Genomic DNA, 20,437 nt, shown 5'->3' on the forward strand with positions numbered 1-20,437 from the left:
GGTGACCTAACGATGTCAGAGCACACGTACCAGCTTGGCGTATCCGCGACTGTCCAGGAGGAGGTTTTCGGGTTTGAGGTCTCTGTAGACGATTCCTTTGGCGTGCAGGTAGGACAAGGCCTGGAGGACGCACGCCGTGTAGAACTTGCTGCTGGCGTCATCAAAGGAACCCCTGGAAGAGCGAGGGGCTTCCAGACATCACGGAGAAGAAGAAGAAGAACACTTCCTGTCCTACCTGTCCCTCAGGAGTGTCCACAGCTCGCCACCGAGACACGCCTCCATCAGCATGTACAGATACTTGCTGTCCTTAAAGGTGCGGTACAACCTGTAGGTGCACAGAAGATCATGTGGTGCAGCGGGACACTTTTATTTTGAAAGAGCTCCGTGTTAGCGGCCGACCTGACGACAAAGCGGCAGCGCGTCTCGCTCATGATGACCTTCTCTGAACGGACGTGCTCCTGCTGCCCGCTGTCCACCACGTGACGCTTCTTCACCATCTTCATGGCGAACGTCCTCGCCTGGTTGCTCTTCAGCTGCACCTGAGCAGACCACGCCCACTCAAGCATCAGGTGACCCAGCCACAGACCTCGCCCACTCAAGCGTCACGTCACTACATGTTTGGACTCGTGGAGGTTGTGCTCAGTCGGGTCCTACCAGCTGAACGCGCCCGAAACCGCCCACTCCCAGCGTCTCGATGACATTGAAGTCGTTGAGCTGGAGGCGGGAAAAGAAGACGCTGTCCTCTGCCTCGTCCCTGGAAGAAGACAAACATCAAAGGGCCAGCAGGTCAGAACGGTTCTGCTGCAAGGGCGGGTCCAGCTCGGCAGTACCTGCAGCATTTGACCACATGGAAGAAGGGGAACTTCCTGGAAGTTTGGATGGAGAACGAGGTGACGGAGGGGGACAAAGGATGACGTCTCGCCGGAACTGCAAGCAACTCACGCATGTCCTGACCGGACTGAACTTCCTGTCCACCTGCTGACGGAACAACCTGGAATTCTGTCAGCTTGTGTTGTTTTCTATTGTTGATCCACTTCTCAGGAGAAGGTTCTGTACAGGGTCCACCAGGCCCAGTCCACTTCCAGACTTTTCTGATCCTTCAGCTCAGACGCTGCAACATGGTGGAGTACGACCGAGCCTGCTGACTGGCCAGAGTGACGCTGGAGACTTCCTGTCAGAGCTCAAGATGTTTCTATGATGTCACACACGCACACACACGCACACACACACACTACTAATTTTAGCAGGGGCAAACATTGCTGAGAGGTTCTGATGCTAAAAGCAGCTCCGTCACGAGGACCTGAGTCCTGACCTCAAGACTTCGCCCTCTTTCATGCAAATGTTGACAGACTAGCGGGCAGGAAGTGATGTCACCACCAAAGACGAGGCTACTTCCTGAAACACAAACAAAACAACTGACTTGATCAGGAAAATTCGTATTTGACAAACATGCATACTGTTCATGTGTCCATGCCAGCTTGGTCACATGACCTGTGTGCGTGCGTGCGGCGTTACAACACACACACACACACACACACTCTGTTCTTGAAGATGATGTTGCTGAAGTTGAAACAGAAAATGTCCGAATTATACATTTGTATTATTAAATTCTTCTTTTTATATGAATTATTATTAGATAAGATTATTATTATGAATGACTGCATTATTTGTAAAGATGACATGATCATTATTAATCATTGAATTATTATTAGATAACATTATTAGCATTGCAGATTACATTGTTATTATTCTCCATAAAGGGACATTATTATGACACGTTACATAATAATTCAAACTTCAACTTTATTTAACTTAATTTATTTACATTATTAATGAATTACATCATTATTATAATTAGTAATGAGTATTATTATTCAAGATTGCATTATTATTATGAGTATTATCATTGAAGATAACATTACTAATTATGATTTTATTCTTATTCTCATTGCATATTAGATTATTTTTAAAGATTACATTCATGTTGGCAATTATTTTTTAAATGAAATATGAATGTATTGTTAAGATAAGATACAATTATTATTACTATTGGAGATTATTAATAAAATTACACTGTTATTAAAAGTCACCTTGTTATTCAAACTTAAACTTTATGATGATTATTATCACTGAAGAGTGTTACTATTGCAGATTACATTATTATTATTATTATTATCAAAGCCAACATTATTATTAATAATGTTACATTACTTGATTTTTTATAACAAATCACATCACTATTATTATTAAAAACTACCTTATTGTAGAAAATTACACTTTTTAAACATATATATTACATTATTATTGTTATTACAGATGACGTTATTATTATATGACGTTATTACAGCCAACAGCCAGCAGGGGGCTGCAATGAGCCCCTCAGTGGCTAAAAAAGGTATAAAGGTACACATTTACATGATTTTTGTTTTCAAAGTATATATACAGTGTGTGCGTGTGTGTGTGTGCGTGTGTGTGCGTGTGTGTGTGCGGTGCACCCAGGGAGCGCAGCTGAAACAAGTGTTGTGACTCCGTTTGATTTTAATTTCTGTTTAATTAGACTCGGTCGTCAAAACAAATGACATCTTCGCACTAAAATGATATACTGAGGACAACACGCACGCACGCACGCACGGCGTGTACGTGTGTGAGCGTGTGTGTGTGCGTGTGTGTGCACAGATAGCAGCGGGTTAAACATTAATGGTGGCTTGTAAAGCTAACACCAAGACAGTGAACCTTTGGAGTTTGATATGATGGCCCCACACACACACGCACACACACGCACACACACACACAGAGCGGTCAGAATGACACAGGTGTGAGTGGAGGAGGGTGATCTCTGAAATTGCTCAGGTGGGTTTTTCTATTTTTCATCCAAACAAACGAGAGGACGCAAAGATAAGAATAAATCGCCAAATGGATGCAAGGAGTTCATTTAGTTGTTGTTGTGGGGGCGGAGTGCTGGGGGGGAGGGGGGGGGCAAATGAAGGCAGGCAGCAGAGTGTTAAAGCTGCATGCTAACATGCTAAGTGTGTGTTTCCTAGTCTTTCACGTCGGAGCTCGCTCATCATTTTTTTATTCTGATTCTTCATCACGTTTATTATTTGTCATTTTTGAATTCTTATTATTTGATGCTATTTTTCACCATTTTTTATTATTAGTCCTTATTTATTCTAAGTTTGCTATTATTAGTCATTCTTTTTATTATTTTCCATAATTTTAATTATGGTCATTATTTTAATTGCATTCAACCTCACACCGCCCCGCTACCAGATTGGTGGATGAGGAGGTCACATGACCTCCCAAGCGCCGCGGTTACATGACCTGCGGCCGACACGCCATGGCCGCAGGTCAAGACAAGGCAACCTTTGACCTCCACTGTTGTTGTTTTGGCAGCGAGCGCCGCTAATTAGCTTGATTTGCTAAGCTGTCAATCAAAGCCAATGGAAACCAATCAGAAAGCAGGAGGGGACGGCCTTACGGGGATGCAGAAGGAGGCGGGGCTGAGGGCGCTGATACAACGGACGGGATATCGTCTGCAGCAGGTGAGGTCGCCGCATGTCGCTCGTCATCGTCCTGCGCTAACGCTCGCCGTCTCAGGAGAACGGCCAGCGGCGCTACGGCGGCCCCCCGCCCGGCTGGGACGGCCCTCCCCCAGAAAGAGGAAGTGAGATCTTTGTGGGAAAACTCCCACGAGACCTGTTTGAAGACGAACTGGTTCCTCTGTGCGAGAAGGTGGGAATGGCGCGATACCAGGAAGCTAAGCCAACGTAGCACGTCAACTTCCTGTTTGCTTGCTCAGTTTGGGAAGATCTACGAGGTGAGGATGATGATGGACTTCAACGGGAACAATCGCGGCTACGCCTTTGTCACCTTCGCCAGCAAGCAGGAAGCCAGGGCGGCCATGAAGCAGCTCAACAACTACGAGATCAGGTGACCTTCGCCGACAAGTCATTGTGACCCCATCCATCAAGGCGCTGATAAAAGTCTTTGACTCCGCCCCCCTGTTTCAGGAACGGCCGCCTCCTGGGCGTCTGCGCCAGCGTGGACAACTGCCGTCTGTTTGTGGGCGGGATCCCCAAAAGCAAGAAGCGTGAGGAGATCCTCGCCGAGATGAGGAAAGTGACGGACGGCGTGGTGGACGTCATCGTGTATCCCAGCGCCGCCGACAAATCCAAAAACCGAGGATTCGCCTTTGTGGAGTATGAGAGCCACCGAGCGGCCGCCATGGCTCGGCGGAAACTGCTGCCAGGTAACCGCCCCCGCATCCTCCCCGTCCTCTTGCACGTGACTTCCTGTTTGTCCTCACAGGCCGCATCCAGCTGTGGGGTCACGCCATCGCCGTGGACTGGGCGGAGCCTGAGGTGGAGGTGGACGAGGACACCATGGCGACGGTGAAGATCCTGTACGTGAGGAACCTGATGCTGCAGACGAGCGAGGAGAGCATCGAGAAGGAGTTCAACGCCCTCAAAGCAGGTGACCGTCAACACATCGCCAAGGCGCTGCCTTTGTGACCTCTGACCTCTGGGTTGCAGGCGCGGTGGAGCGAGTGAAGAAGATCCGAGACTACGCCTTCGTCCATTTCACGCACCGCGAGGACGCTGTAAACGCCATGAAGGCCCTCAACGGGAAGGTGCGTTCTAACGTCAAACTGGCCGCCCTCTGCCGGCTGACGCTAGCGTGTCCGTGTTGCCAACCTCAGGTTCTGGACGGGTCGCCCATCGAGGTGACCTTGGCCAAACCCGTGGACAAGGACAGCTACGTGCGCCACACGCGGGGAACGGGGGGACGAGGAAGCTCACTGCTGCAGGCCGACTATGCCGCCTACACCCTGGGCCAGGTGGGAGGGGCTTAAAGAGGACGATCCCCCTAGTGGACGCTGGAGGACTTACGCTTAACACCAGTTCTCTGCCCCTCCTCAGGTGTATGATCCCTCGGTGGCGTACCTCGGTGCGCCGGTGTTTTACGCCCCGCAGGCCTACGCCGCTCTACCGGGTCAGTTCCGCTTCCCGGCGGCCAAAGGTCACGTTGGAGGACGCGGTCTGATCAGGACTCCGTCTATTCGAGGTAAGGTTCATTTATTTTTGTGTTTTTCCGTTTGGACGCAATCACTTCTGCTGGGTGTTTTCATACGCACAAGACCTGCGCTATGCTAAGCTCACTCATGTGTTCCATGCTAGGCTAACTAACCTGCACTGTGCTACGTTACTACTGTTCTATGCTGTGTTAACCACCCTGCGCTAAGCTATGCTAATGAATGTGTTATATGCTATGCTAACAAGCACAGTTTATGCTATGCTAACCAATGAGCACATTGGACACATGTTGGGATTCCCACAGTTCCCGCTGGAACTCTTCCGCTGGTCTTGTGGCGTTGTAAACAACAGTCGAACGCCTGAATCACCAAAGATGGAGAATGTTCCAGAATGTTCCGTCTTGGCTCTCGTGTGCTTGAGACGATTGTGGTCTTGATTTGAAGTGATTTCATTGATTTCGCTGCCTTTTCGGTCTCCTGTAGAAATTTACATGACTGTACCTGTAGGGGCCGCTGGGGTGCGGGGGCTGGGTGGGCGGGGCTACCTTAGCTACGCTGCGGGGGGCGGAGCCATGTGCCGCGAGGGCGGGGCCTCCTTTGGGCCGAAGCCGGACAAGCAGGCGGAGGAGAAGCTGTACGACCTGCTGCCCGGCATGGAGCTGACCCCCATCACCCCGGCTGCCATGAGCGTGAAGGTCGGTGCCATCAAGCCAGCGCCGCAGGTAAGAGGCCACGGCCCCTCCCCCAGAAGGTGAGGGCGGCGTCGTGACCAGAGGTGTCGCCGCAGGTTTTGGAGGAGCTGTGTCAGAAGAACAACTGGGGCCTGCCCGTGTACCAGCTGCACTCGGCCATCGGGCCCGACCAGCGCCAGCTCTTCCTCTACAAGATCAGCATCCCCGCACTCGCCAACACGTACGGACCCGCCCCCGCCGCCACCTGTCCTTTCCTGTCCGTCTCCACCTGACTGAGTCGCTTGCATCCGCAGGCCCCCCTTCACACCCGCCAAGCTGAGCGCAGCCGTGGATGAAGCCAAGGTGCACGCGGCCGAGCACGTGCTCCACGTGCTCGGCCTGCAGGCGGAGGGCGCCGCCGAGGCCGTGGCCGCAGTCACCTTTCCAGGTACGTGAAGGTCCGTACCCACCACTAACACGCTGGCAAGATGGCGTCCTGCCGGGGTGCAGGAAGTGAAGGCGCGCACATCTCTTTCAGGTTACGCTCTGGCGAGCCCGGCGCCGTCGGCCGTCGCCTCCCAGCTGAAGCAGGCGGTCTCTATTGGCCAGGACGTGACCGCGTATGCCGCCTACGAGAGCTACCCTGCCGCCTTCGCCGTGGCAGCGCGACATAGCGACGGATACGGCGTCTTTTAAGGCTTTTATTTTGAAGGTGGCCTCAACTAAATCCCTTTGCTCCTTTTTGGCAAGTTTACGAGGTCCTGCTTTGCTGCAAGATCTTTTATTCTGAAGAGACAGTATTAAAGTGTTCAAGCACTTCCATCTTATTTTGATAGCAGGACAAACAAATCCACTTCCTGTCTGCTTCCAAACCCTAACTTTGATTATTAAAACCATCAAGCCAGCTACGCCCTCTTGCGTCTTATTAGCACCACTTCCTGCCCACGCAGATGAAAGCGAGCGCATGCCGTTGATATGAGTGAGTGTGCATGGTGTGTTGCATAAAGACACGAAACAAGGCAAGCAAAACAAGGCCATCAAACAAGCGTGAAAGCTTATCTTGAGGTTTATTTGGCTTTCCTGAGGCCCAGCTTCTCCTCCACCTCCAAACGCAGTTCTTGCTTCTGGACCTGGAACCAGGAAGTCCCGTCAGCTTCCAGATGCACCTCCTACTATGCTACCTATGCTAGCCTGCTACCTTCCCTAACTGGTACACTTGTTTCCTCTCTTTCCCCATGCGTACTAACAGGCAGCATTCATTTCTATTCATTCATTCATGTTTATTCATTTAGATTCACTCGTTCATTTGTCTTTATTCACTCACTCTTGTTCATTCATTTTTATTCATTTCATTAATTCCTTCATTTGTATTCGTTCATTTGTTCTTATTCAGTCATTCATTTTATTCATTTGTTCATTCATTTTATTAAATTTTTAGTCAATCATTTGCATTAATTCACTCACTCTTATTCATTCATTTTCACTAATTTGTTCATTTTATTTGTTCGCTCATTTTTATTCATTAAGTCAGTTGATTAATTCCTTCATTTTTGTTCATTCGTTCACTTGTATTCATTCACTCATTCATTTTATTCCTTCATTCATTTGTATTCAATTCACTCATTCATCTTCAATCATGTTTATTCATCCATTTGTATTACTTCACCCCATCTTCATTCATAATTTTTATTCACTCATTCATCTTGGTTCATTTTTTTCTTTTTATTTGTTCATTTTTATTCACTGTCATTTTATTAATTCCTTCATTTGTATTCATTAATTCCTTTGTATTCATTCACTCATTCTTATTCATTCATTTTTATTAATTTGTTCATTTATTTATTCGCTTATTTTATTCATTAAGTCATTTGATTAATTCCTTCATTTTTGTTCATTCATTCATTCGTATTCATTCACTCATTCATTTTATTCCATCATTCATTTGTATTCAATTCACTCATTCATCTTTAATCATGTTTATTCATTCATTCAAATATTCATTTGTATTCAATTCATTCATTCATCTTCATTCATAATTTTTATTCACTGGCAATTTATTAATTCCTTCATTTGTATTCATTCACTCATTCATCTTCGTTCATTTTTATTCACTGTCATTTTATTAATTCCTTCATTTGTATTCATTCACTCATTCTTATTGATTTGTTCATTTGCTCATTTTTATTCATGAATTCATTTTATGAATCCCTTCAGTTTGATCAGTCATATGCATTCATTCATTCTTATTAATTCATTCATGTGCATTCATTGTATTATATTTATTGTATTGATTAATTCCTTTTTTCACTCATTCATTCTTATGCATTTGTTCATCTTTATTCACGTATTTTTTTTATTCATGCGTTTGTTTTCATCCATTCATGTGCATTCATTCATCCAGTCATCACTTCACCTTTCCAGTCACGGTGAGGGGGAAGCTGCTGACGAACACCACGTAGCGAGGGACCTTGAAGTGGGCGATCTGAGGGGAGACCAACACTCACGCTGGCGCTGGTTCAAGGTGACGAGCGTTCAAGGCGACACCCACCTTTCCTCTGCAGAAATTCTTGACGTCGTCTTCCGTGCACTCGTGGTCGTCCATGACTTTGATGCATGCGCAAATCTCCTCCCCCATGCGGGGATCATCCACACCCACCACCTGACACGCGCACACGTGATGCATCTGGGAAGGAGCGAAGGCGCACGTGCGTACTCACCTGGACGTCCTTGACTTTGGGATGCGTGTGGAGGAGTTGTTCGATCTCAGCCGGATACACGTTCTCGCCTCCTCGGATGATCATGTCTTTCATGCGACCTTGGATGCGACAGTAGCTGAACGCGTCCATGCAGCCGAGGTCCCTGCCACACACACGCACTCACTGTGACGCGCTTCGAGCCGCCGGCGTGGCGTTCTGGTGGACTCACCCCGTCTTGTACCACCCGTCTTTGGTGATGCACTCGTCCGTCTTGTCCCGGTCGTTCCAGTATTCCAACATGACGCAGTAGCCGCGGATCAGGATTTCCCCCATCGAACCCAAAGGAACGATCTCGCCGCTCGTCGGGTTCACGATTTTAGCCTGTGGACACGCCCACCAAGCGTGATGCCATCTTTTGTTTCTTCCCACCGCTTCCTTGGGCATGAACAGGAAGTATGTGTGGGGGCGTGGTCACGGCGTAACGGGCGGTACCTCGGTGTGGTCCATGATGTAGCCCACCGTCTCAGACTTCCTGTCCATGTTGTCCAGCGGCGAGCCGCAGAAGGTGACGGGACTGTTCTCTGTGGTGCCGTATCCGATCTGTCAATCACAGGAGGAAAACAGCATGAGCGCAAAGAAGACACCAGCGCCCGCCGCCGTGACGCCGTTACGCAAGACTGACGGCGTGCCAGGAATGTTTGCAGGATGTGTGGGGGTGATGAAAGGTCAGCTGGCAGACACGCTTCCTCCTCACAGAAGCTTAAAGGCTTTTTTTTCCCTCCGCTTGTCCCTCCGCTGGAAACACTTGTCAATGGCGACCAGTGTTCAGCCGAGGGACGTCCTCCCAGAGTCGGGACTCCGCCCACTCACCTTTTCCCCGCGCCCAGCTCGCCGCCCACTCAGTCTGCGTGAGGACGACATGCGCCGCATCAGCTGGTTGCTGCTGGGGACCTTCCTGATGGCCAGGGGGGCTCCCAGCCAGTGCCCGGGCCCCTGCCATTGCCACGGCGACCTGCAGCACGTCATCTGCGACAGCGTGGGCCTGAAGAAGATCCCGCGAGTGTCCGAGTCCACCCGGCTGCTCAACCTGCAGAGGAACGCGCTGGGCGGAGTCCCGAGCGGCGCCTTCAGCGAGAGCGGCGGCCTGGTGTCGCTGCACATGCAGCACTGCCAGCTGCGCCACATCGCCGCGCACGCCTTCAAGGGGCTGACCAAGCTGGTCTACCTCTACCTGTCGCACAACCACATCAGCAGCATCCAACCGTCCGCCTTCGACGACCTGGCCCAGCTCACCTACCTCCACCTGGACCACAACCGAATCGGCGAGCTGGCCAAAGGAATCTTCTCACCGCTGGTCAACCTGTTTGTGCTGCGTCTGGATGACAACAAGCTGCGCGAGCTGCGGCCCGGCGCCTTCAACGGCGCCAAAGACCTGCGCTGGCTGCACTTGAGCGGCAATGAGTTGAGCACGCTGCAAGCCGGGTCCCTGGACGCCGTAGAGAACCTGGCCGTGTTGCACCTGGACCGCAACAAGATGGCCACCTACCCCGCCGCCGCCATGAGCAAGTTGCGCGTGGTGGAGGAGTTGACGCTGGGCAGGAACCCCATGAGGAGCATCCCGGACCAGGCCTTCCAGAGCTTCGGACGCTACATGGAGAAGCTCCACTTGGACCACATGGGCCTGGAGAAGGTCAGTGGGCATCGGCCACGTTCAGCGCACACATGATTTTGTGTTTTCACAGTGGGAGGGGTCTAAGGTAAACACATTATTTATAGCCCGCGCACACAAGCGCCTCTTTACGCGCTTCCTGCCACAGCAGCACCCGGGAGGCTGGAAGGCGGCCATCTTCCCCCTTTCAGTGGCGGCGCTCCAGTGGAAATTTCCCTCATGGCGCTCAAGTCACACCTGGACGATGCTTTTAGCGCCTGTCAGGGTGGACACAAGATGAGAGGAGTCTTTCATGCCGCCGCCGTGTTTGGGACGGCTTCCCACGGCCGGGAAAACCTGGAAAGTTTTCTGGGGGTTGAGACAGCCAAAGGGGGCGGGGGGCAGTCGCGTCCTGGCCCGTGTGACCTTTGGACTGACTCGCTTTTCTCTTCTTGCAGTTGTCGGACGGCGCCTTCACGGGCGTGACGGCGCTCACGGCGCTTCACGTCAACAACAACAAACTGCGTTCGCTTCCCCGAAGCCTCGACTTGTCTCGAGTCACCAACCTGACTGTGTCCAACAACCCGTGGAGCTGCACCTGCCAGTTGGCGCCGCTCCGCAGGTAATGGCAAGCTCACACACGTGCACACACGCGCGCGCACACACACACACACACACACGTCACCCCTCGTGTGCTCTCACAGGTGGATGGACGCGAACCGCAACCGTCCGGACGCCGTGTGTGCTTCGCCATCACCGCAGCGAGGCAAGCAGATCCGAGACAGCGGCGCCTTCGCGGGCTGCAGGATCAAGCCCAAAAAGGCCAAGACGGGCACACGTCAGTGAACAAGTCCGAGTGCACAAGTCCCAGCTGGAAACGTCCTGGCAGACGTCCTTCAGGGCCTGATTTTGTTGAACTTTCTGCTTGTTTTGCTGCGCTCGCGCCGTCGCTCACGTTAGCATCCAGCTTCACGTTAGCAATCAAATTCAATCAAACTTTCAGCTCAATAAAAGAAACATTTAACCTCATTCTCTCAACCTTTGCTGCCTCCACAAGTTCTGAAAGGTGGGCGCATCAAACTCAATACGTGCACTTTGAGCTCACGTCCACACGGGGGCGACACAACGCAGATGAATCGCACGGTGAAAAAGTTGGAATATTCTGGAAGCTACTTCGTCTTGTCGGGACGGTGGCACACAGGGGCGAACGCTTCAAACACAGAAATGATCCAAACCAAAAACACAAATATCCATCAGGTCTCGCACCCCTGCTAGCCTAGCTAACTTCCTGCTACCCTGGCTATTCTTGATAATCTGGCGTTTGTTGGTGTTGTGTTTGGAGCGTTTCGACGTTGCTAATCGCCCACCGTACCGTACGTAGTCCGCAATTAGACGAAAAAAAGGCAACTAAACAATTAATTTAAGACAATCTACATGAGATCATAACAATCCATCCATTTTCTATAGCTTGTCCTCCTTAAGTGTGTTCAAGTGCGTCAGCTGGAATTTGTCTCCCTCTAGTGGACATCATCACTCACTGTGACTTCCTCGATTCCCAGGGTGGAGATGATGTTCCTCACCAGCTCCGGGGGACACGGCGAGCCAGCAATGATGCCTCCATATACACACGCGCGCACACACACACACACACATACACACACACATACACACACACACACACACAGTCAGTAGACAACCAAAAAGGAAAAGAAAAGGTCAGCGCATAGCTCACCTCCGACGACTGTTGACAGGTCGTACTTGTGCACGTCGGGCTGGTGGGTCATGTCCACGTACATGGTGGGTGTGCCGTAGACAAACGTGCACCTGAAATCAAACGTGCACGTGTATCAACACCGACATGTGATGTCCCGATTGGCCGTTGACTCCATACTTTTCGCTCTCCATGACGGCCAGGTTGGCTCTCCCGTCATACGATGGTGACGGGAAGACGAGCGAGATGCCGTGCACCGCCATGCAGAGGGAGCCCCCCACGGAGCCGAAGCAGTGGTACAGCGGCACGGGAAGGCAGACTCGCGTGGGCTGAGGAAGATCAACAGGATGTGGGGAATTGAATGGCCCTGCTGTTTGCAAGCAGCGTCGCTCACCCGCCAGTCGAAGCCGACGCGTTTGCCCACGAAGAAGGCGTTGTTGACAATGTTGTGATGGGTCAAGGTGGCACCTTTGGGACGTCCCGTGGTTCCCTGGCGACACGCATGATTACTAAGGGTGTGGTCATGTGATCACCTGGTCAAGCTTACAGAGGTGAACAGGATGTTGACGGGCTCGTCAAAGGACAACTTCCTCTGCAGCTCGTCAAGTTGGCGCAGGAAGCGGCTGCTGCCCGCCTGCATCACGTCGTCCACGTGGAACATTCCGGGCTGTCGGCTGTCCAGGACGATGACGGTGCGGAGGTCGGGAAGTCTGCAGACGAGTGTTTGTGAGATGCTAACCCCGGGAGATGTCGGGTGTGCACACGCTCGTACCTGCGGCTGCGGAGGTCTCCGGGTTGGGAAGAGTGGATCTCGGGACAGATCTCTCTCAGCATGTCGCAGAACTTTTGGCTCTTGAACGTCTCGGGACACACCAGCGCTTTACAGCCCACCTACGCACACACACACATTTCACGGCGCCATCACACAGATGCTAATCGCGGGTGACCTCACTCACCAAACGCAGCGCATACTCCGCCTCCTGCAGCTGGTACGCCGGGTTGACAGACACCTGCAGAGCGGAAAATTCTGGGCTTACTTTGGCGAGCGGAGAGGAAGTTCCAAACATCACTTCCTGTCCAGCACACGCACCATGATGATTCCCGCTTTGGCCGTAGCGAAGTGGAACAAGACCCACTCATACGTGTTGGGCCCCCACATCCCCAGTCGCTCTCCTCTCTGCAGGCCCAGAGCCAGCAGGCCGGCGGCGGCGCGGTCCACCTGCAAACCGCACGCCAACCATTACAGGAACATCCACCTTGACGCTACCAAAATAAAAGCGCTCACGTCTTCTTGGAACTGGGCGAAGGTCTTGCGGACGCCGTCTTGTACAAACACCATGGCCTCTCGCTCGGGCCAGCGCTCCACCGCCTTGAGCAGCACGTCGCCCATGGTGGCGTGCTGCAGCGTGAAGGAGGAAGTGCCGTGGGCGTAGCTGGTCGTTAGTGTTGGTATGATGGGCGGAGAGTCCACGTGGATGCCACTGTGGACCACCACAACGTCATCTTGGTTACATTTGTGCTGTCGTCATTCACAGACTGAACACTAGGAGGCGGTGATGTCACACAGCACACGTGTGCAAGTTTGGGGGGGACCATCCCTAAAGTTTAGCGCAGCAACTTTTTCCACGGAGGGTCCCACACTAACAAATAAAAGGATGTAGTTTTCATATATATATTTTTTAAACGTGGTTAATTGACCTGACTAAGTACATTCCAGTGAAGTAGGATTCTGGAATATTTTCATAATTAGTAGGATAGAAAACCTGTTTATGACCTTCTAAATACATTTTTTTTAACATTATTAGAGCCCTCTCGACATAAAATAACACCCCATAGTCACCTTTACACCTATTTCCTATTTCCCAATATAGTAGACATAATAAGAGAACATCAGCCATTTAAGACATAAATAATATGACTTGTGTGTTGCTGTATGTTTTCCGGTGTTTGGGGGTGGCGTACAGGAAGTGACGTCGGTGGTGCAGAGATGAGTTTTTGCTTGCTGTGTCTTAACGGCCCTTGTTTTTATTATGGACTTTGATTAGGGATTTTTGTGCCTGCTGGGAGATCATTCAAACCCGCAATAAAAGCCTGTTGTTCCGGCCATCAAGTCTGGTGCTTGTGCGTCTCACCCAACATTGCGGTAACATTACTGACACCTGGTGAGCAGTGTAGAACACGACAGGTCATCACGCCTCTGAATGCTTCTTCTGAGCGCCTTATATTTGTATTTTACTTAATTTTGTTCGACGGGATTCACAAGCATTCCCTGAATAGGTTCTGTATAAGACATATACTGTAGATTTTCAGCCAAGAGAATACATTTGCTCGCTTTTTGAGCCGTGCATCAGGAATAAAATGCAATATGAAATATCAACTCGGCCAATGTGAGCAGACGTATACGTCACATCAATCTTTCTCCCCGATTCTTTGACAAAGTTGTGTGACGCCATCAGGTGATAGTCGATGAGTTGTTGACACTTCGCATAAACAAGATATTGTTTTCTCCAGTCAATCTCAAGGCTTCTGACTTGTTTATGTTTCCCTATCTGGCTGCTGGCCCCGGCTGGCCTTCACTATGTGTGAGCACTTCACTATCTCTGATTAACCTTTGATACACTCAGCTAATTATTTAATAAAGCCCGTTAATCTTCTTATATTACAATATTTACTAGAAGAATAAGCATTCTGAGGCATAATCAACTGGAGCAAAAACACTTCTAACAAAAAGGAAAACAATTGCCCCAGAGGAAAAAGGTCACCACAAAACTCGCCAACACAGCCACCTCGTGGTCACAACGAGGTACATACAGCATTTTATAATTTAGAGCCCAAAATATGACAATATAGACATATATCAAATGTATTTTTGAAATGGAGAAGTGTCAAAGTTGCGCATTGTCGAGCACTGATAAATAAAAAGACTAGCGTAGTTACACTGTTAACTATTGGCGGCCACAGTGTTGCTTTTGGCAGTAATAATCTTTTTCAACTCACCACACTCCATTGCTCCTCTTGTGCAGACGACACTGGCTGGGATCGCTTCATTTTTGCGTGGAAGTAGAACAACATGACGTCGAACGCGCCCTTTTATGCGAGCACAAAACCCGAGAACCCATCTTGAAAAAACAAGTTGATAACCACCGTTGCGGTACCGTTTAACTTTGTTTGGGGAACTTGGTTTTGTTGAGCTGTGCGTCTTGAGTTGGCTGAGCCACGTTGGCAGTATACCCTTGTATATTTACTCTTGTATTTAGGATTGTGTATTTATTACCGTCAGTGGCGGCTCTGGCTTGAATGGCGCCCTGGGCGGACCTACTACTACTTTCTCTTAAAAGACTGTTTTTTGTAACTAGATTAAGTTATACATTGCCACAAAATATATAAACGATAATAAACAAGAAAAAAAATGTAAATAGAACACAAATGGTTAACCCCCGTTTGGACTGATCCGTGTCACGTGGTGGATGTTTGATGACATCTGAGCAGCATGGGGGGCGCGCCTGTAGATGGCGCCAATCTGTCGCACATCATGACTTGATGAGGAAATGAGCGCTCAACACAAATCGTATGTCTTTTTCTTTCCCCCTCGCGGCGCCCCCAAGAGAACGCCGGCCAGGGCAATTGCCCATAGCTAGCACCGCCTCTGCATTTATGGTTTCAGCTGCAGTGCACTTTAAACCAAACCGCAAGGCAACTTTCCCACTTAGGACAATCAAGTTCATTCTGGTGGAGGCGTGTTCTTAATCAGAATGATCACTACTAAACACAATTACAGCTCGTGTTCTATCATTCTATTCTATTCTTCATTTCTACCGGAATGTGTACAATGAGTACATTAAGTACCCCACCCAAACCCCTCAAGTTTGTAAAAAGACAAGCAGCCCGTGAAGTTGTGAAGAGCTCGGAAGCAAAACGAACTGCGGAATTTGGACCGTGCAGGACGTTTGCTGCCCGCAGCTGTTTTGAGTTGCGTCCATTCCCTCACACAACATTGGTGTTGATTTCTCCGCCGTAAAGTCACTTTACGTTACCGTCAACACGACTCCGTTAATTAAAACGCGCGCGTGACCTTTTCCGAGCGTTCCCGGGGGAGGGAAGTCGACGAACGTGACCACGGGTCACAACACAAGACTTTACGTGTCCGCCGTGCCCAATCACGGCACGGCATTCGGTTTCGTTAGCAACAGAAAACAGAACCAACTCACCGACTGGACTCTCCTCGTTTCCAGGATCGCGCCAAGTTAGTTTTTCCATTGCAAAGTGCAGAATTCTTGCGAAGAAAAGAGCGCAAAGCGACGTTAGCTATCATGTTGTTGGCGGCCAAGAACAACTTGTTCTGTTCCGGAAAGACTTAAAAGTGGACGACAGCCTGCAAGGGGCGGTGCTTCACAGAAGCGGAAACGTCTTGAATGTTTCTTTAATACTTGTTGCTTTAGTAAACAGGAAGTCAACACAAAATCAAAATAAAACCTAGTTGTCCTTCAGAAGGCCAGGAAGTTGCTGTGAGAACAGCGCTTCCCTCAGGCGGCAGTAGCGTCCCCTCTTGACCATCAGCTGCTGGTGTGTCCCCTCCTCCACGACGGCACCGTCCTCCATGAAGATGATGCGGTCCGCCCTCTCGGCGCTGCTCATCTGGTGCGCCACCATCAGAACTGTGCGGCCGCCGCGCAGAACTTCCTGCAGGACCTAACGCGCGTCATCAGCTGGCAGGGCTGAAGGTCATGTGACCAACTCACCGCATCCTGCGCTTCGGCGTCCAGTTGGCTGGTGGCCTCGTCCAGCAGGATGACCCGCGGGTCTCGGACCAGTGCCCGCACAACGGCCACGCTCTGCTTCTCGCTCTCCGACAGGCGGCCGCCACCTTGGCCCGCGTCTGCACGTGGGCAGAAGATGCAAAGTGTCTATGGGGGTCAGAGGTCACACGGTGTCCGAGCCGTACCTGCGTCCTCGTCCTCCATCTTGGCCAAAAGCTCGTACGCTTTGATCTTTATGGCAGCGTCTCGCACCCGCTGGAAGTCACACGACGTCAGGCCGTACTCCACGTTGTACCTCACAGAACCGCACATTAGCACCGGATTCTGCTCAACCAGAACCACCTGCAGTACCCAAAACATAAGGAAGGTGCCGTTTGAGTCACGCAGGACTGACAGAAGCGTTCCGGTGGGTTCCTAAGAATGTGGCTTGGCAGCAGTAAGTAAACAGAACTGCCATACCAGACCATGTGATCACTGCAAGGAACGCTACCTTCTCATGGAGGTAGCGCTTCTGGTATCGGTGCAGCGGCTCGCCGTCGAGCAGGATGCGACCCTGCTCGGGTTCGTAGAACCTCTTCAAGAGGCTGACGCAGGAAGTCTTTCCGCTCCCAGACGGACCCACCAGCGCTGTCACTTTTCCCGCCTCCAATGTTATGGAGACCGCCTGAGGACACAAGTCTGTGACCCTGTGGTCCAACTCAGCGATTCCGTGGCAAAAGTTCTGAGGCGTTACCTTCAGCGCCGCTTTGTCCAGAGCTGTGGACGGGTACCTGAAGGTGACGTCCTCGAAAACGATTCCTCCTCTCAGCCGGTCAGGCGCCAAGGGTCCGTCCTTGTGGCCTTTCGGCGTCCGGTCCAGATAGCTGAAGACTTTGGCGATGACGCCCACCGTGGACAGCGTCTCCCCGCAGCAGAACAAGATCTCCTAGGACGCCAACAATGGTCAAACATGGCGGGGAGACTGCCACGGCGAGCCACTCACCTTCAGGTTGTGCGCCATGGGCTTCCGGAACAGGAAAAAGGACAGCAGACTTCCGATGCTGAGCTGACCGCTTGAGATGAGCGTGCGAGCGCGAAGCAGCATCGCCGTCTTGATGGCCAAACTTCCCAACTGCAACCACAAGCAACCGTATCATTCCAGTCGAGTGGCGCCATCATGGGAGGCGTGGCCACTCTTACCCGCCGTGTTAGTATAAAGACGGCGTTGTAGACTTCAGCACGTCTTCTAACGGCACACAGCTTGTCCAGAGCCCTTTGATAGCGCCTCAATTCTTCACGCTCGCCGTTGAAGCTGCGGACTGTGTGAATCCCGCCCACCGACTGATTGGCGAGCTCTTGGATGGCAGCCAGGCAGTCCTGCTTCTGGTCCGTCAGCTCCTGTTCATCGGAGTGAGCGCTAGAACCTCACGGGTACTTCCTGTTGGAGCGCCATCACTCACCTTAGAGCGGGCCAAGTGGTGCTTCTGCAGCGCCGCGGTGAGCGGGATCTCGATGCACGTGAGCATGGTGAGCTGACAGGACAGACGCAACATGACTGCCATCATCAGGACAGCCTTCACGGTGCTGCGGAGCACGGCGTTGGCGTTGAGCGCCACCGTCAGGCCCATCTTGTCCACGTCCGAGTGCAGGCGGGAAGAAAGATGTCCTGTCACATGACACAGCAGCCGTGAACCCTCCCGGCCCGTCCAGCAGGAACGTGTTCCGTGTGACCTCACCTGGATTGTTCTCCTCAAAGAAGTGCACTTCCTGTGTCAGCAGCGACTGGAAGAGCAGAAGTTTGAGTCTCTTGTTGAGGCGGCCGTGCGAGCACATGAAGAGTGCCGCCCTCAGTCCCGCAAACACGCAGCTGCAAGCAGGAAGACCACTTCATGACACCCAAGTGACCCACGTAGGACGCTAATAGGACATCAATGTGATTAGTAGAATGCTAATAGGACTAGAAGGACGCTACTGTGACTGTCGTAGAACGCTAATAGTACACTAATGACTAGTAGGACACTAATGTAACTAGCAGGACACTACTGTGACTCTCGTAGGACGCCAATGTGACTTGCAGAGTGCCAATGTGGCTAGTAGGACGCGAACAGGACATCTAAGTGACTCAGAGGGCACCAATGTGACTTTTTTTGGAGGGCGCTAATAGGACACCAGTGTGCCTTGCAGGGCGCTAATAGGACGCTATGTGACTAGTAGGGCGCCAATGTGACTAGTACTGTAGGATGCTAATACGACGTCAGTGTGACCAATAGGACACTAGTAGGATGTGAATAAGATTCTAGTAGGACACCAAGACAATGCTAAAGTGTGTACGTAAGTGAGTGTTGGAAGGACACCCAAAGGCTCCGGTACCTTCCAAGTGACAAGGACGCCAGCAGTGCCATGGTGGAGAAGAAGCTTGAGTCAAGGTGTGTCCCGTGGAGCATGTCCATGATCTTTCCCTGGTACAACGGGATGAATGTGTCACCTGTTGGCACGAAACAGGAAGCAGAAAGGGATCAATAAGCGATCATGTTTTTATCCTTCTGGCTGCACCTTAAATATATATAAGATAAGATAAGGTCAGGCACCAGCAAACAGAAGTGAGCTATGTGACATCTACTCACAGCCCACGGCGAGGATGAGGAAGCTTAAAGCTGAAGACAGCAAGAAGAAGTCGGGTTTGAAGTACTGGAAGACCCTCGTGAGCAGGCCCCGAACATCCTGACGTGGCTCGTCCTCTCGTGCCCGCCCGCCACTGAGGCCCGCCTCCCAAACCACGCAGCTCAGTGCCGAGCTCAGCGCCATCAGTAGTGCGGCGCCGGGGTCAGGTGGTGGGGCCTCGTACGGCTCCAAAGGGGGCGCTGCGAGTGCCCGCCCGCTTTCCAACACTGGAGGCAGTAGAGAGAGGAGCACCGCCAGTCTCCCGAGCACCGCCTGCTGTCTCCCATCAGTCAGTCCACAGGTGAATGAGTAAAGGATCACCCACTTGAGCGCTGCAAAGCCCCACTGTTCCACTGCGCCGCAGTTTGATCCCCCAAGTAGTACCAGCCCGGTCCAAAAGGCCACAGTGATTAGTGAGTCCACCAGCAGGAGCAGGAAGCCACAAAGTGCCGCTTGCTTCATCATGGCGGAACGTGAGCCTATTACGCGATCACAAACGCAAATGTAACGTTACGTGGAAGTTAAACAACAATATCCACACATAACACACATTAATGTCAACCTTTATACGTCGAATGTTCTGTGGAGTTGAAGCCACTCGCCGTCGAAGGTGCCCTTTCTTCTTCTTCTACTTTCACTTTCACTCGCAGCTTTTTTTGATCTTTGCTCCACTTTGCCCTTCGAACTCACAAGAAACCCTCGTCTCGGGTCTTCTTTGCCGCTCATTACTTGCTCGCAGTTTTACGTCAATCTTTTTAATTTTTATTGCCACGGAAGATACAAAACGACGTGTTCAACATGTTGCACTACCGCTTCCGTCACGTTCTCGCCAGAAGACGACGTGACGTCACTGGCTAGTCAACAACAACATTAGCAGAAACATGGCCCTCGTAGCTCGTTAGTCACTATATAGTTTATATTGTCACGTCATTTAGTTGGGCAGCCGCTTCTTCTACTGTGGGCATACATGCGCTCTCTAATGGTCAGTGCAGGCGCCTGCAACCAATCGGTTAAACTGAAAAAGAATTCATTTGTTTGGACAGCTTCACATTTACTGATTTTGAAGCCGTAGCATTTCTTCAGGTATAGCCGATTATGTCATTCAACCAAAACGACACCCTCGGTGACGTCATGACTGAAAATGGCCAGCAGGATGAACGTCATGTCCACCGAAAGTAGTTGAAACTACAGCCCAAGCAGGGGGCGCCATTGCGTGGAAGTGGTGAAAGAACCCACGGCCCATTATGAGTTGTAGTTTAGTTTGGCGGAATTTGTCATTAAT

The 20,437-nt window shown here is 50.9% G+C and overlaps 4 protein-coding genes across 8 annotated transcripts in view; 1 reads left to right on the forward strand and 3 right to left on the reverse strand.

Moving 5' to 3' along the window:
• Nucleotides 1-1,889, reverse strand: part of LOC129170459 (cGMP-dependent protein kinase 1-like) — a 2,991-nt gene extending 1,102 nt beyond the window's left edge. The window contains exons 1-7 of one of the 2 annotated variants that reach the window (XM_054758087.1): nucleotides 1,313-1,885; nucleotides 943-1,192; nucleotides 831-866; nucleotides 655-754; nucleotides 400-539; nucleotides 236-325; nucleotides 31-172 (exon numbers count right to left, since the gene is read on the reverse strand). In XM_054758087.1, the coding sequence (XP_054614062.1) occupies nucleotides 31-172; nucleotides 236-325; nucleotides 400-503 (336 nt within the window). In that variant the 5' untranslated portion in view covers nucleotides 504-539; nucleotides 655-754; nucleotides 831-866; nucleotides 943-1,192; nucleotides 1,313-1,885. Of the gene's footprint in view, nucleotides 1-30; nucleotides 173-235; nucleotides 326-399; nucleotides 540-654; nucleotides 755-830; nucleotides 1,193-1,312 lie in introns of both variants that reach the window. The other variant, XM_054758078.1, reaches the window with a different exon arrangement.
• Nucleotides 1,890-2,685: 796 nt separating this feature from the next.
• a1cf (apobec1 complementation factor) lies at nucleotides 2,686-6,611 on the forward strand. 3 transcript variants are annotated; one of them, XM_054757944.1, is made up of 13 exons: nucleotides 2,686-2,850; nucleotides 3,394-3,542; nucleotides 3,598-3,732; nucleotides 3,800-3,930; nucleotides 4,011-4,249; nucleotides 4,309-4,473; nucleotides 4,533-4,630; nucleotides 4,700-4,837; nucleotides 4,920-5,064; nucleotides 5,516-5,754; nucleotides 5,820-5,944; nucleotides 6,018-6,151; nucleotides 6,242-6,611. In XM_054757944.1, exons 2-13 carry the CDS (start codon nucleotides 3,441-3,443, stop codon nucleotides 6,397-6,399), a joined length of 1,809 nt encoding a protein of 602 aa, XP_054613919.1. In that variant the 5' UTR covers nucleotides 2,686-2,850; nucleotides 3,394-3,440; the 3' UTR covers nucleotides 6,400-6,611. The 3 variants fall into 3 exon arrangements, with proteins under 3 accessions (XP_054613919.1, XP_054613928.1, XP_054613937.1); XM_054757953.1 differs by having other exon boundaries at nucleotides 5,540-5,754; XM_054757962.1 differs by having other exon boundaries at nucleotides 6,018-6,161; nucleotides 6,242-6,389.
• Nucleotides 3,009-16,145, reverse strand: acsf2 (acyl-CoA synthetase family member 2). The gene is made up of 16 exons (XM_054757929.1): nucleotides 15,967-16,145; nucleotides 13,044-13,239; nucleotides 12,849-12,977; nucleotides 12,715-12,768; nucleotides 12,531-12,649; nucleotides 12,306-12,468; nucleotides 12,153-12,248; nucleotides 11,939-12,087; nucleotides 11,780-11,871; nucleotides 11,586-11,662; nucleotides 8,892-8,999; nucleotides 8,629-8,780; nucleotides 8,421-8,562; nucleotides 8,252-8,362; nucleotides 8,117-8,185; nucleotides 3,009-6,833 (listed from the first exon to the last, which is right to left on the reverse strand). Exons 1-16 carry the CDS (start codon nucleotides 16,068-16,070, stop codon nucleotides 6,771-6,773), a joined length of 1,824 nt encoding a protein of 607 aa, XP_054613904.1. The 5' UTR covers nucleotides 16,071-16,145; the 3' UTR covers nucleotides 3,009-6,770.
• On the reverse strand, nucleotides 16,101-20,306 carry tap2t (transporter associated with antigen processing, subunit type t, teleost specific). 2 transcript variants are annotated; one of them, XM_054757914.1, is made up of 12 exons: nucleotides 19,718-20,306; nucleotides 19,119-19,634; nucleotides 18,865-18,979; nucleotides 18,231-18,361; nucleotides 17,955-18,160; nucleotides 17,695-17,892; nucleotides 17,498-17,626; nucleotides 17,249-17,440; nucleotides 17,006-17,179; nucleotides 16,701-16,857; nucleotides 16,498-16,634; nucleotides 16,101-16,438 (listed from the first exon to the last, which is right to left on the reverse strand). In XM_054757914.1, exons 2-12 carry the CDS (start codon nucleotides 19,618-19,620, stop codon nucleotides 16,232-16,234), a joined length of 2,148 nt encoding a protein of 715 aa, XP_054613889.1. In that variant the 5' UTR covers nucleotides 19,621-19,634; nucleotides 19,718-20,306; the 3' UTR covers nucleotides 16,101-16,231. The 2 variants fall into 2 exon arrangements, with proteins under 2 accessions (XP_054613889.1, XP_054613880.1); XM_054757905.1 differs by having other exon boundaries at nucleotides 16,106-16,447; nucleotides 19,718-20,304.
• Between the last annotated feature and the right edge of the window lie 131 nt (nucleotides 20,307-20,437).

This window comes from Dunckerocampus dactyliophorus, chromosome 2, assembly GCF_027744805.1.
Source record: "Dunckerocampus dactyliophorus isolate RoL2022-P2 chromosome 2, RoL_Ddac_1.1, whole genome shotgun sequence".
NCBI classification, from domain to species: Eukaryota; Metazoa; Chordata; class Actinopteri; order Syngnathiformes; family Syngnathidae; genus Dunckerocampus; species Dunckerocampus dactyliophorus.

Bases quoted from the DNA above. Each gene is read 5' to 3' on its own strand.
- a1cf (XM_054757944.1), top strand. From the start codon at position 3,441: ATGGAAACCAATCAGAAAGCAGGAGGGGACGGCCTTACGGGGATGCAG. The intron at 4,631-4,699 runs GTGCGTTCTAAC...TGCCAACCTCAG, and splicing joins TGAAGGCCCTCAACGGGAAG to GTTCTGGACGGGTCGCCCAT. The intron at 5,755-5,819 runs GTAAGAGGCCAC...GTGTCGCCGCAG, and splicing joins CCATCAAGCCAGCGCCGCAG to GTTTTGGAGGAGCTGTGTCA.
- acsf2 (XM_054757929.1), bottom strand. From the start codon at position 16,070: ATGATAGCTAACGTCGCTTTGCGCTCTTTTCTTCGCAAGAATTCTGCA. The intron at 12,769-12,848 runs GTGCGTGTGCTG...TCCGCTCTGCAG, and splicing joins CCAAAGCGGGAATCATCATG to GTGTCTGTCAACCCGGCGTA. The intron at 8,781-8,891 runs GTACCGCCCGTT...GCGTGTCCACAG, and splicing joins ACATCATGGACCACACCGAG to GCTAAAATCGTGAACCCGAC.
- tap2t (XM_054757905.1), bottom strand. From the start codon at position 19,620: ATGATGAAGCAAGCGGCACTTTGTGGCTTCCTGCTCCTGCTGGTGGAC. The intron at 17,627-17,694 runs GTAAGAGTGGCC...TTGTGGTTGCAG, and splicing joins TCTTTATACTAACACGGCGG to TTGGGAAGTTTGGCCATCAA. The intron at 16,635-16,700 runs GTACGGCTCGGA...GCCCACGTGCAG, and splicing joins GATGGAGGACGAGGACGCAG to ACGCGGGCCAAGGTGGCGGC.